Raw genomic sequence first — 12,874 nt, 5'->3', positions numbered from 1 at the left:
ATGTTTTTTGTATTCAGTGTAGTAGAACGAGGGGTCTTTATCGAGAATGTCGTGAAAAAGAGAAAGCATAGATTAAAGCTTAATCGAGCACTTTGCATGCAAATAATAATTATGGTAGTATTCTATAGAAAAAAGGAGCAGTAAAGTATAAAAGATATCATTCCCCTTTGGATATTAAAGTCGATTTGGATCCGTTGTTAACGCAAGGAAAATGCTCTGAACGGCGAAGAGCCAAGTATTTTTATTAGATCCGTTGCATGATTTATTTATCTTCAATTTTCATTCATTTCTACTATTTAATTTGTTTTTTTTCTACCGCCTTTCCTATTGATTATTTTTCATTCTCTCTTCACTTTGTCTTTTACTCAGAATTTCTTTTTCTTTCTTTCCTTTTTCATTCTATTGTTTTACACATTTTCTTGGTTATTTCTTTTATTCGCGTTTTTTTTCACTATTTTGTTCATGAGTGTTTTATTTTCTCTTCTTCTTCTTCTTCTTCTCTTTCTTGTTCTTTCAATTTTTCCTTCATTATCACTCTACCCTATATTCGTCTGGTCGTAGTATATGTTTTCGTGTTCGTTATTTCTTTTACCCTTTCTGTCGACTTTTCCTTTGTTTTTTCTTTAGTTGTTTATTTTTTCAATCTTCATTCGTACTTCATTTTATTTATTCTTTCTGTTAAGTTTTCTTTTGTTCTTAATTTCTTTTACCTCTTCTTACATTTGCTCTCCCTTCATTTCTTTTTTTATTTCATGTTTTCTATCGTTTATTTCTTTCATCTTTCTTGATTTCTTTCTTTTTATTTCTTTTTCTTGTTTGTTTTCCGTTTACTCTTTCGTCCGTCTGTTCTTTTCTTTTTCATTCACCTTTTCGTTTGTACATTGTTTATTCTTTTTTTTTTTTCATTCATTTGCTTTTCTGCTCTGCGCTATCAATCTCTTTTGTTCTACCTTATCTTTCAGAATTATCTATTTTCCGTCTTTCATGTTTGCATCCTTCTTTCGCCGTTTCATTTGCCTTTTCATCTCTTCTTTGTTATGTATTGATCTACATATATCTTGAAATCCTCTTTGTCGTTCACCATTTCCTTTTAGATTTTTAGAAGCCATCACTTAAACTTGCTTTACATCTTCAAATCTATTATCGGCTACAACTGGCTACACACACACATACACACACTCTCACACGAACATTGACCCACACACAAACATATATATGTGCGTATTTGTATTTGCACATATATATGCATGCGTTCATATATATATATATATATATATATATATATATATATATATATATATATATATATTGTGTGTGGGTATTCACTAGATACTAGGCTAAAGGATTTTGAGCGCAATATATATATATATATATATATAACACGTATATATATGTATATATGCATACATAAAACACGTATAAATATGTATATATATATATATTACACGTATATATATGCATATATATAACACGTCTATATATGTGTATATATAACATGTATATATAACATGTATATATGTGTGTGTATGTGTGTATGTATGTGTGTGTGTTCACTAGATACTAAGCTAAATGATTCCGAGCGTATTCACGCACAAGTTTTATGAAAAAAAGATGTAGCTTTTTAGTACCATAACCTTATTCTTCCATCAGTTGACTCTTTACATTTTAAGTGATGGAAACATTTTTCGAATTATTCACATTCCTCTCTATTCGTAATCTAGCCGTTAATTGTTTGCCTCGGATTATTTGAGTTTTGTTCGCTTTCTTAGCTCTTTCCCCGCTACTATAGGCTTTCTTCGTCCATCGCTCTGCATCTCAGTCCTCTCATGCTTGGGTTTGTAAATAACATTTTATTTTTACTTAGCTGAATAATTTAACACAATTCCATATATTATATCCGAAGAATATATGTTTTCATTTATAACATTCCAACAAAATTTAGATCCATTTCCAAAAATGTTTAAATTCGACGTGGATTGTTGGATTATTTTTTCATGACGTAAATTAAGATTCATTTTCAAGATGTAAATGTTTGAATGAATAAATGCGGGGATGAAGTAATTTTCTAGCACTAACGGTGAGGCCAAAACGCCGTATTCTAAATTAATCCGAATTTACACAATAGAATAACCCTGTATGTTATACAGACTGCTCATATATGTGTGAACTCTGTGGTAAAGTTAGCTAATTTACATATTGCTTTGCAAAGGACACTTTATTCATTATATTTTGGCCTTGAAGAACCACAGAGAAAGGATACAACAATGATGAAGTTTAAAAAAGTATATATTTTCAGAATTTATAGAAGTAATGTTTAAAAAAAATATATTGTTTTACATCACTAATTCATTTTCAATAAATTAATAATTACTTTTTGGCAGTCGTTTCCCCAATATCTTTCAAGTTAGAATATGTTCTATAAAGACATTGGATTTTTACGAGACCACATGAAGACTGTCAACATTTCTAATGAAAATATGTCTGTGAAACAAACTGGATTCGAATTTGAGCCATCCATGTTGTTAGTGCGTTCGTTAACCACTTAGCCAGCGTCACTTCTCTGTTTTTGTAAATACCGCGACAGGGTTGTGTTATTTGTGTATAAACGAGTTACGGCGTATTAAAGCCCAAATTCCACTAGATGATTAATTAATTCGCCAGGTCGACTATGAGACAACACCGAGAGAATTGGTAATGATGGGAGACACTGGGAAGAAATTTGATTATTAAAGAGGATAGCCTTACAAAAGTCTGTTAGCCTTGGAATTAAAATTACCATGTTGTAATTAGTTTGAAATCAGTCTATGGTGTTGTGTTTCACAGAAAGGGAGATCTCGGAAATAAGTATTGCTCATGGGTGTTCTGTTTGAATTTTGATGGATAGATGAAGAAAAAGTAAATTATTTGCAGTGATTGTAGTAAGTCATGTTTTAGCTGTGACAGTTTTGCAAGAGGAACCACAGATAGGAGATCATCGAGAAACTACTATGAAAATTACAACAGAGTAGAGAAGGGCTAACAACGTCTCATATGTAAAAAATAAGTTGTAGAAAAGAGAAGACCCCTGTCAAAACTGAAAAGCTGCACTGAACAGCGCCTCCTCCAAATTTCGTAACAATACTAAATCTTTTAAATTATTTGATTCTTATACAATCATTTGATTGCATCAGGAGAGAGATATCTTCTGGAGCGGTAGAACGATCCAACAAAATTTCAAGCTGCTTAGAAATGGATTTGATATAAGTATTACAATTCAGGTATGAAGTTAAAATCAGTTCCGAAAGCTTGCCAAAGCAGGATGCTTTTTCCAGAAGAGATAGACATCCGTTCATTTTGATTAAGACAAGGTTAAGATCCGGGCGTTGATTATGAAATGAGTGAAGCTTGGTTTTAGACGTATTAAGTGTAAACAGACATTTTAATTTATTACATCATAGATGGTTGTATCATCTGCATAAGTGTCAATGATATCCTATGATATGATTTAGGAAATAATATTATAGTGGCTTTGGTAATGACAATAATATATTCGTTCCAATTCATGTTGCTCGTGAATGGTAAGCCAAGAAGTTTGAACGAAATGCTTTCAGGTAGTGTAACATTAGCCAGGGCAATCAGTGATCGAGGAGGTTCCCTATAATTATTAAAGGAATAAAGTTTAACCTTGCCAAAATTGAATGTTACCATCCAATTACGGCCCCATTCCTCTGCAGACGGGACATTATTTTCTTAGATATAAGTAATTTTTCCTTAAATATGTTTTAATTTGTTTTCGTTTCGAGTTGTTATAGAACGTAGTGCCATCAGCAAGTATACCGATCTCCGACGCAATTTTATCAGGGAAGTCATTTATGAATATCAGGAGGGATAAAGGTTTCCCTGGTGCACATCCATATTTAGATCGTGTTGTTTTGATGTACGGCTATGAATGACAACTTGGAATTTTCTCTTATCTAAGAAGGATCTCTTTATGGTAAGAATTGGTACAGTAATATCATATCGCTTTATTTTTTTTATGAGAAGACCATCGTATCAAATCCAGTTAAAAGGTTTAGCCGTATAAAAAGCAAGCTCTCAAACCGGTAACCCTAAACCTGTCAGATAAGAGTGGACCAGTTTAATCGCACAAACATATGTGGCAACCAAGTACTCTCAAAATGCGAAGCTTTAGTGGAACGGAATGAGGAGAGAGCGAGGAACCGCATTCATTGCCATGATAAGGAAACAACACCAAATTCTGTGTGCCTCTCTTGGGTCCCTGTCATCGAACTTCTACGCCGACAAAGAAGGAGTATGAAAGTTCGGCGACCAGTCAGGGCCTATCTACTTCATAAACAGTTTATGTTTACAAATCAATCACTAGTTTGAGTCATTGAACTATTTTCCCAGGCCTTACCTTGTAAGATTTATTTATCACCTGAGGCGCCCTATAATGACGCCTATATGCCGATGGATCGTATCAGCAAGTTATTATCGGCCACGGTGTTTAGAAACCGGCTATACCTCACATTAGATGATATGATGTGCTACATCCAGTTGTCGTGGGCAGGTAATATTTGCGAGTTGAATTCAACTTTTACGATATGTTTTGAAGAACAGATAGATGACAAGGAGGGATAAGAAAAAAATCCAAAAGGAAATGACAGAAAAATAGTAAGTCACCGGTTTGCCTCTCATTACAAAAAACAGCATGTTTGTTTACGAACGGGCGAGGTAGAATGACTTAACGGCGAGGAAAATGAAAACGACGAAAAATGCCGAGACCACAATGAAGAAGACGAAGAAAATAGAGTGCGCCTTAAACTACCCGTAAGAAATTTTGTTCTAAGGTATTCGTAGAAGAAAACGAAAAAGATGGAGAATGGAGAATAAGAAGAAGACACGTGAGCGAATATGAGTTAGTTTTATTTAAACACCACCTTCATGTTATGTTTTTAAGCGTTCGAAAAAGTACTGGAACCCACTGTTCCATTATTCCTAGAATCGCAGAGGGTCAATTCGATTGACCGGACTTTTGGAAAGTAGAGATCGTTATTTCAAAACCTGATAACGAAGATGTAAATGTCAAATATATCCAACGCTGACAAAATACGGCCGGTGAAGTAGTAAAATTTGCAGACAATGGAGAGAACTTCCCAACTACTGAAGGGAGAGTGTAAGGAGAAAATAACCAGGGGGACATATTTGTGCTACCTTCGTTTACTATGACGCAATTTGGATTGTGATCCTCCTAGGAATTAATATAAGTTTTTATTATAAAGGATAAATGTCCGTGCAAATATGTGCAAAAGTTATATAAGATAATGGGTAGTAGTCGGACCATAATTACTTTATATGTGGCGTCTGTGTGTGCTAAGCTATAATGTTTCCTCTCGTATGGAGATAATTAGTCTTATTTTATTAATATATATATATATATATATATATATATATATATATATATATATATATATATATATGAAATAAAAATTCCAATTAAATTTACCAAAATGATCCAAGATGGTAAAACTAATGTATATTATAAATATTAAAGAATTAATATTTATAAAGTTATCTCAGCCAGATGTAAAAGCTCGAAAAAACCAAATAGGATATATATATATATATATATATATATATATATATATATATATATATATATATATATTTACAGAAGTAAGTATATGTTACTGCACAGTCATGAGGTGTTTCGATCAGCATTCACATTCTCCTACTGTTTGAACCTATACGCACTAGTATCTTTAAGATAAAAGGCGGTAATCACACACGCATACGAATACCTTTCTAATCTTCCATTACCTCTGTCTCGATCCTTAATGACCCAACCTTTTCCATTCATTCTTAACACAGACTCAAATCCACATCCCTATGGGGTCTTATTTGCATACGACTTCACCTTATTTTCCATAACAGTTGACGGAATCCCCTGATATTAACTCCCTGTGACGAGGAAGACCTGATATTTTCATTGCTAACTTTGCTTTCGTATAAGCTGTATCGCCTGAAGAGGTTTTTAGTTACTGGTAACTACCTGACATATAGCGTAGTTTGTTCCTTTTTTCATCTCTCGATTTCTTCGAAAATACGGCATAATCACATTGACACACCGGTGTCTGCTGGGTCACTGAAATTAAGCATAGTTGAACCTGGTCAGAACTAAATTGGTGTCCATTTGGGACTTCTAGGTGCTGCATGTTCTCTCCGCTTATTTTGGCATTGTTCCGGTTGCCTGGGACATCTCTTTGACACTGGACTAAAACAGTGTCGATTCGGGAGAGGTGTGGTTCGTGATTGCGCAACCGTTGCCTCACAATTACACGCGCAGCTACTCCTATATGGGTGTATCCTTTGTCTTTCGAGACTGAACGAACGCATCGATTCCGTCGGAATACTCTTTCCTTTATTCTCAATATATATATATATATATATATATATATATATATATATATATATATATATATATATATATATATATGCACGTATTTACATCTATGTTCATTTAATGTAATGTATATATTCTCAGTAATCCTGATAAAAATGAAAATGCAATCTCGAAGCGTAGAAACGGTTTTGTCTTTTCGATTTTAACCTCAAAGTAAAGCATCTTGTTTTATGCCAGAAACAAAATAAACACAATCTTCTGATTCATTCAAAGAAGAAAAAAGCTGAAAGAATTGAAACTGGAAATAATGATAATTGGACAGTGTCTTCTTAATGATATCGAGTGATTTTTTTCGTTTTTTTTTCTTCTTGTGTTATGTGTCTCCTTCGTAAATCTTAAAAGGACTCGGATATTCGGAAGATTTTGCCTGTGGCATTTGGTTGAAAAAAAAAACGAAACTACTTGAAGATCTAATTCTATATCGTGAAACAAACAACAAACAACAAAAGAAACTAAGCTAAAATATAAATAAACTGTAATGTTCGTATTCTACAGGATAAAATAAAAGTTATTCAGAAAATTTACGTCTAATAAAACATCATAGAATTAAGTACAGATTCTGATCTCACCTGATGTCACCACGCACACACACACACACACATACAAACATGCACACACACACAACACAAATAGAGAGAGCAAAAAGATAATACAGTAAAACAGAAATAGATTGATAGGTAGATAGATAGATAGATAATAAAATATTTTTATATAATTCTGATTTGATTCTTATAAGCATCAATTTCCCAGGCTAAATAAAGGTACATATTTAATATTTTAAGCTATCAGGAGTTATTTTTAATGAATGGTTGTGGTTTTCATGTGGCAACTCTCTCTCTGAGAATGTGTGTGTGTTTACATGATAGCTTAGATTTTGTTCAAATGTGCATTGAATACTTCTATAGAAATACCTGTAAAATGTCTTAATTGCGATTAATAACGGGATAATATAATTCTGGTGTGCCGTGTCCATTGCCTATATATATATATATATATATATATATATATATATATATATATATATATATATATATATATATATATATATAGGCAATAGGACAACAAGAGTATGAAATGAAGACACAAAACTATATATTGGTAGATATAGAATGGAGCATTTATTGAATAATGGAATACAGGCATAATTTGGGGAATAGAAGGGACTCTTTATGCCAGGGCATTTCGAAGCCTAATCCTTCTCATCAGAAGAGTAGATAAGGTGCTAGGTAGCCTGGGGAAGATGCGGCGTCTAGCGTAAGGTTCATTAGGGACGAAAAAGATTAAGAGGAATTATAGAATGTTGGGGGAAGCTTTGTTGAATTCTAAATGAATAAGGAGAAGCTTGTTATATATAGTATGATATATAAGATTGTATATGGTCTTTAACATAGTGTTGAGATTGAGGAGTATATGTATTAGGGTTAAATTGGGGGTGCATTGTGGCTGCGTGGTAATTTATTTTAACGGTTTATGGGGTGTCTATTTTCTATGGCGTGGTAATTTTGATTAGTTCAACCTAAACAGCAAATGGCGGCTATAAAATCTCTTATAAATTAGGGGGGGTATGAAAGGTTGTAAAATTGAAAGGTAATATGCGGCAATATATTTATAAGTTTCTTCAGTTATTTTATATGGAGTATGATTAGAAGGGGACGGTCGAAGATTAGGATGGCAATGACTATCAGTGGGTTTAACTTGATGCAAAAAGCTAAGGATACATATAGATGGCAAAGTGGAGGAGTAAGGAAACCAGTACTACTTATGAGAGTGGTAAAAATATACCAAATAATAGTAGGGTAATTATAATTGTACGAAAGATAATAATAATGAAAATTATAATAATATTAGTAATAATAAAGATGAAAATAAAATATAAGTAAAATTGAAGGTACTTGTGCATTTAGCGAACAAGACGTAACTAAGCAAGCGCTCGGATTTGTCCGGCGCATGACGTCAACAGCCGGATAAAACCGAGCGGTGCCGATTAAATAAAAACAACGCTACGACAAAATAACTGTACAATGAAATTGTAAAATGTAGAAACATGAATGTAAATAAATAAAAAGCAAAAACCTGCCGTTCATTTATGTTTTTTTATTAATAATTTAATTATTATTTTTTTTTTGAAATTGTTTTCTGTTATCAAAAAAAATAAATAAATAAACAAGTTTTTTTAATAATAGGAAACTTTGTTTCGTCTGAAATGTTTGGGGTTTTCTCAATGTTTAACGTAAAAAAAAAAAAAAAATATTGTCATTTTTTCCCCCAGAAACAAGGACTTTTTTTTTTACCGGAATCCCTGCGAGATATATACAGTTTTTTTTTGTTTTTTTTTTTTTCTCAGGAGGATATGTTTTCCTCAGACTTTTGAAGGACTTCAGACGACAAAGTAGACGGAGAAGAGGTAGCGATTGTGATAGGAAGCTCCTCCTTACCAACCGGGTAGCTTTCGGCTATATGTGTTAATATGGAGTCAAAAGGCTGCCTACCAAACTTTTGCCTCCACATAAACTCAATAAGATATGTGTCTAAAAGTTCCCGGTTGGTACCGCATTCGCGTTTATTTCGTTGCTTGGCTTCCTTCCACATCCGCTCCACATGATTTGTGGTTGCCTGTGTTACGGGATCGACAAAATTCAAGCTGTGGTTCACCGTCAAATGGTGATATCCATCTCCTCCCACTTTGCTATAAGCCTTCCAACAGTCTGATACGACCGTCGTCCCCGGCAAAACGTATTTTTTTATTAGTGGAAGGAGGGTTTCGGCGTTCCTATTTGGTACAGTGACCAAGAAACCCTTCTTTTCGGTGGGGTCGTATCCACCGAAGACCCAGACCGGTGTCAGAAGTCTGCCGACGTTGTGTTTCCTACGGTTAAATACGGACTCGTCGATTTCTACCGTATGGCCTGGGCCTCCAATCTGCCGGGGATTCCTGAGAAAATAGTCCCTGCATATATCACGCAGGAAATTCTTCCAATCCACACTTGTGTGGCGAGAACGTAGCCCACATTCGCGATGAAGGTTTTTGGTCGAGGCCATCTCGAAAGCCCATAAGTATATTACTTTTAGGATGCATGACATGGTCAGTCGCGAATATGAGAAGAAGGTCCCATTCCTGATGAGGTCCAACAGCGGCAACTACTACACCTCCAACCGTAACCGTCGGAAAGGCTTGCTCTCTTTGCTATTACACAATCCTGGCCGCAATGTAAACACCTTTTCTCTTCTGCCACCAATTTTCGTTTCTGGCAAAAGTTTAGGGTAGCCTCGGGGGTCTGTAGCTGGTCCGCAAGGTTAGTAATATTCATTTTTATTTCGTCGGTTATCTTTTTAAAACTCTCCTCGATTAAGCGTTTCTTGATTTGTTACAGTCTTCCAATTGATAGCGGTTATCTCGTCTGCTTAATCGGCAACGCTCGGTTATATCCGGCTGTTGACGTCATGCGCCGGACAAAGCCGAGCGCTTGCTTAGTTACGCCTGGTTCGCTAAGTGCACAAGTACCAAATTGAAGATTAAAATAAAGATAAAGATAAAAAAATTAAAGATAAACATAAAAAAACATTAAAGATAACATTACCAATAGTTGTGATAAAAGTAAAGTTAATGTTAATAACAGTGAAAATGAAGATATTGGTAGAGGTTATGGTTAGCAATGACGTGGATAATAACTGGGATAATAATAATAACAGCAATAATAATAATAATAATAATAATAATAATAATAATAATAATAATAATAATAATAATAATAATAATAATAAAATTATAGTAATAGCGGTAAAATACAGGACAGTAATAATAATGATAAAAATAAATATAGTAGTAACAATACTACTACCAGTACCTCCACTATCACCACCACTACTACTACTAATAATAATGATAATACTGTTAATAATAATTACTAGGGTTGCGTAAAAGAAAGGGATACAGACAAGTGGAGTGGGTAAGAGTAGCAGGAAATGGGGATTGAGGAGTGAGGGGTAAGTAGTCCCGTAAAAATAAAATAAAATATAATAATAATAATATATATATATATATATACATTTACGTATATACACATACATATATCCATATATACAAACACAGATAAAAATAGATCAGAAAAGAACAAACATAGATGTAGAATAAGCCGGGAATGCGTAAGAGTTCGGTGAACAAAAAGCCCGTGGGTTTAAATTAAATTAAAGGATTGCTTCACTGGGAACGATAGTTTCAAGATTCCATCTTAAAGCTTTAAATTTCTTGAAGTTCGATTATAAAGGGCATCGAATATATGTTTTTATGAACAAGCAAGGCCAAGAAATTTGAATACATACTTTCTCGTTTAGGAACACGATGGACAGGCCCATCCAATCGGCGTAACTACTTAATGTAGTAGTTCTTATTCCCAAGAGATGCAAGAAGCATAGTTTATAGCTGTCCGTTAAAATCCATATTTCTCCAATTATTCTGTTAGGGTGGTCTTGCGTAGATGCGTCGGTCTGGTGAATTCTTTATTCCTCCTAATTTGGATGGCAAAAAGCTGTATTTGTTCAACAGAGACTCGTGTGATGGAAATTACCTGAAACTGGACTGGTTCAACTGCGTTCAAATCTAAGTTTCTATCAGTAGAAAGTGGGAACTAGAAGGAATTTAGAAAATACACGTGCTTGCTTGTGAGGAGTTTGGAACGCGCGTGGCTGGTAGTCGGACGGGTAGAAGAGGGATGGGGATATATCTGTATGGGTGACAGTGTGGGTTTTGTTGAACCGGGGGAGCTTTTCTTAGGTTATATTTTCAGTACATTTAAAAGTTTTAATGTAAATACTACTGGGATGGAGGGCTTAGTGTAAATTTAATAGTGGAAACCAAATGCGCTGATTTTTAAATAATTTCTTATTTGGGTGGCGGGCTTGCCAGTGGGGTTTAGGGGTGGTGGTTAGATGGTAGTAAATTTAGGTTTTAAGTCTTTAGCCCTGGGAGGGGGTTTCCAAGCTATTTTTTCACTGGGCCTAGGTTTTATATTGTTTAGATTATATTCTTGTTGCATCGTGTGCTAATGGGTGGTTTAGTTGCAATTTAATAGGTGGTATTAAGTGTACATATTTACGGGGATAGGGTTTGTTAGGCAAAGTTGCCTGAGGGCTTATGTTTAACAAATAATAGTAATAACTACTATCCTTTTATATAATTCATGAACAATAAATATTAAGGTACCTTCAGTGGGGCGATAACTATTAAAAAGGTTGGCACGATTCGAATCCCAGAACACGATTGACTTTAAACTCAAATCCGAGTACTCTAATAATGATAATTTTAACCATTACACGACAAGTATAGAAGCAAGTGAAGCATGCATGGTCCCCTGTAAGTGCACAGTGAACGAGGCATAAAAAACTGAGTTTAGGATTTGCCTCCTCCCCCAATTTAACCTCAAAAGTCCCTAAGGGACGCTAAATCCTTGTGAACATGAACAAACGGTGCAGTTTTAGGACTAAACATATGTAAATTAGAGTTCTGCACCATGCGAAAAAGAAATGACTGTCCATCATTTGCAATCATTTAATCCTAAAAGTTCCCAAGACCTTAACATATTTAAATTTGAGTTCAGCATCAGGCAAAACTGCTAAATAGACATACACAGAAAAATTTGCACAACTATGGTAAATTATTCCCAAAAATGGAGTGTTTATATTATCCCTAAAAGAGTCCCTGGGGAACACCTAAAAAAATCGCGAACTATAGACAAACAAAATTATATAGAAATCAGTTCGTTACACTTTTTAGAAAGTTTTATGAAAATCCGAGGCATCATTTTTTTCAGTAAGCACAAAAGTGTCAATTTAAGCCATTATAACCCGAAAGACAAGGGTGTAACCGGATTTTTTTCGGAAAATCAGTTCTGTTACTTTTTTACTCATAAAGTGCGGAAAGAAGAACGGAGGAACGGACGAGGGTGAATTTACAGGTCAACCCTACTTTTGTTGGTGAACCAACTAAACATTAAATTGCCAAATCAAGATGATAATCATCGCCATTGTTACAGTGTTTAACAACTTGTGTAAAAAGGAGCTTGTATTATTAATCCTGGATTAGATAGCTTATATTATTTTTCATATGATGTCATATCGTATCGCGTCATATATGATTACGTCATATGTGATAACGTCATATATGATAATGTCCTATATGACGTCTTCCTCTTTGTTCACACCCTACCTCATATATAAAATCATAGCAGATATACAGGGTGTCAAAATGGGTTGAAAATCATTGTCATTTTACTATTAATGATTTTTTTCTCTATTTCGGTTATTTTACAGATAATATTTTTTTGAAATTAGTTATGAGTAAGTATAGCATTGAACAATGTACGCAGGTTATAATTTTTTTTACTAAAATCAGGGGTCAAATGTTTCGACTCAAAGAGCTTATCGACGGCATTTTCA

At 34.2% G+C, this 12,874-nt stretch overlaps 1 protein-coding gene across 1 annotated transcript; it reads right to left on the bottom strand.

The window, feature by feature from the left end:
• Positions 1 to 8,750: 8,750 nt before the first annotated feature.
• Positions 8,751 to 9,481, bottom strand: LOC145296171 (uncharacterized). Its single transcript, XM_080142379.1, has one exon. It carries the CDS (start codon positions 9,479 to 9,481, stop codon positions 8,783 to 8,785), a length of 699 nt encoding a protein of 232 aa, XP_079998505.1. The 3' UTR covers positions 8,751 to 8,782.
• Positions 9,482 to 12,874: the final 3,393 nt, after the last annotated feature.

This window comes from Euprymna scolopes, chromosome 16 (genome assembly GCF_053919585.1).
Source record: "Euprymna scolopes isolate OS-2025 chromosome 16, ASM5391958v1, whole genome shotgun sequence".
Classification (NCBI taxonomy): Eukaryota; Metazoa; Mollusca; class Cephalopoda; order Sepiida; family Sepiolidae; genus Euprymna; species Euprymna scolopes.
This window is presented reverse-complemented; position numbering and strand designations above follow the sequence as displayed.